A 2,134-nucleotide genomic window follows, 5' to 3' on the forward strand; every position below is an offset into this window, starting at 1 on the left:
TGAGGATCCGGGACTGTTAGCTGGGAAAACATTTAGTGTCACCAATGGCATACTGGCAAAGGGAGTACTCATTAACAACAGGGGTCAAAAGGAGCGTGGAATGGTTGCCAAAAACCATGAACCAAACTTGTTAGCTCTTCAAGTGATAGGTGATGACAATGAAGATCAAGATGAATTAGGTGAAGATATTGAGGAAGATTCAACAGTTGCAAATCTTCAATAAGTAGTAAGAGATAGGGATATATCACCTAAAAGTGTGGAAAGGAAGAAGTCAACTGGAAAGCCTGCAAGGAAACATAAGAAAGACATCAAGGATAGTGTACCTCAAAGGGTGCAACCAAAGAGGGCAGTGATCTCTACTTCCAAATAATCATATGGATAATGCTCTTGTTTGGAATGCGAGGTCGATTAACACACAAAAAGCTTTCAATAGGTTGATTAACCTACATAGAAAGTACAACTTCTATTTGATAGGTTTGATGGAACCTTGGCAAGATATCAATAAGCTTGAGGAGTATAGAAGGAAGTTGGGGATTCAGTCTGCTTATGCTAATATGAATGGCAAAATATGGGCTTTTGTGGATGAAGATATAGATGTTGACATTGTGATGAACATGGAACAACAAATGACACTTAAGTTGTTTCACAGAAATCTAAACAAGGAATTATATGTGACATTAGTCTATGCTAAATGTGATGCCACAGAAAGAATTGAACTGTGGAATTCAATGTATCATTTAGCCTCAGATATGAAATCTCCTTGGCTTGTTGGAGGAGATTTCAATGTGATTTTATTAGAGGAGGAGAAATATAGAGGACTACATGTTTATCTAAGTGAAGTAGAGGACTTTTCTCATTTTGTGGATACATGTGCATTATATGACCTAGGTTTCAAGGGGATTTTGTACACTTGGTGGAATGGTAGATCTGATATTGACTGCATAATTAAGAGGCTTGATAGATACTTTGCAAATCAACAGTTAATTGACCTTTTCCCAGCATTGGAGGTTCAACACCTGATCAAGTATGGTTCTGACCATGCCCCTCTCATGTTTTCCTGTAACAATGATACAGTACATATTAAGAAACCATTCAAGTTTCTTAATTTTTGGGCTAAGCATGAAACCTTTCAAAAGATGGTAAAGGAGAATTGGGTGGCTGAAGACATGGGAAATCCATTCATTCTATTTCACAACAAGTTGAAGAAAGTGAAGGCAACTTTGGCAGTGTGGAGTAAGGAGACATTTGGAGACATATTTGAGCAAATTGCATCACTGGAGGATGTCATTAAAGTGCATGAGGCGGAGTTTGAACTGAATCCAACAGCACAAAATAGAGCTAAATTACACAAGGTTGAGGCTGATCTTACAAGATACTATCAACTTGAGGAGGAATTTTGGAGACAAAAGGCAGGAATACAGTGGTTTAAAGATGGAGATAGAAATTCAAAATTCTTTCATGCTCATGTCAGAGGGAAAAGGAAAATACTGCAGGTCAATATAATACTGGATGATAATGGTAATTGGATAGAGTCACAAGAAGGAATGGAAAAGGAAGCAGTTGATTTATTTCAAGCACAGTTTACTGAACAAAGAATTCCAACAAACTTTGACATTATACAGCATGTTCCAAAGATGATCACTGAAAAGCAAAATGAAAGGTTGTGGGCTGAACCTACAATGGAGGAAGTCAAGGAAGCAATATTTGGATTAAATGGAGATAGTGCCAGTAGTCCAGATGGATTCACTGGCCATTTTTATCAAGTTAGCTAGGAAATAATATGTGGATATATACTCAATATGGTCAAGGCTTTCTTTTGTAGTGCTGACCTTCCAAAATTCATCACTCACACAAATCTACTATTGCTGCCCAAGAAGAAGATTGTATCTACATTTTCAGACATGAGGCCAATTAGTTTGAGTAATTTTTCAAACAAAATCATATCCAGAGTTGTTCATGAGAGATTAGTAGATCTACTGCCTTCTTTAATATCTCCCAATCAGGCTGGTTTTATCAAAGGAAGGAGCATTGTGGAGAATATTTTATTAACTCAAGAGATCATAACTGACATTAGATTGAGAGGGAAGCCATCCAATGTTGTTATCAAATTGGACATGGCAAAGGCATATGATAG

The 2,134-nt window shown here is 37.2% G+C and overlaps 1 protein-coding gene across 1 annotated transcript; it reads left to right on the top strand.

Moving 5' to 3' along the window:
- Positions 1–374: 374 nt before the first annotated feature.
- LOC107785951 (uncharacterized) lies at positions 375–1,772 on the top strand. Its single transcript, XM_016607377.2, has one exon. It carries the CDS (start codon positions 375–377, stop codon positions 1,770–1,772), a length of 1,398 nt encoding a protein of 465 aa, XP_016462863.2.
- The last annotated feature ends 362 nt before the right edge of the window (positions 1,773–2,134 follow it).

Source organism: Nicotiana tabacum, chromosome 24, assembly GCF_000715075.1.
Source record: "Nicotiana tabacum cultivar K326 chromosome 24, ASM71507v2, whole genome shotgun sequence".
NCBI classification, from domain to species: Eukaryota; Viridiplantae; Streptophyta; class Magnoliopsida; order Solanales; family Solanaceae; genus Nicotiana; species Nicotiana tabacum.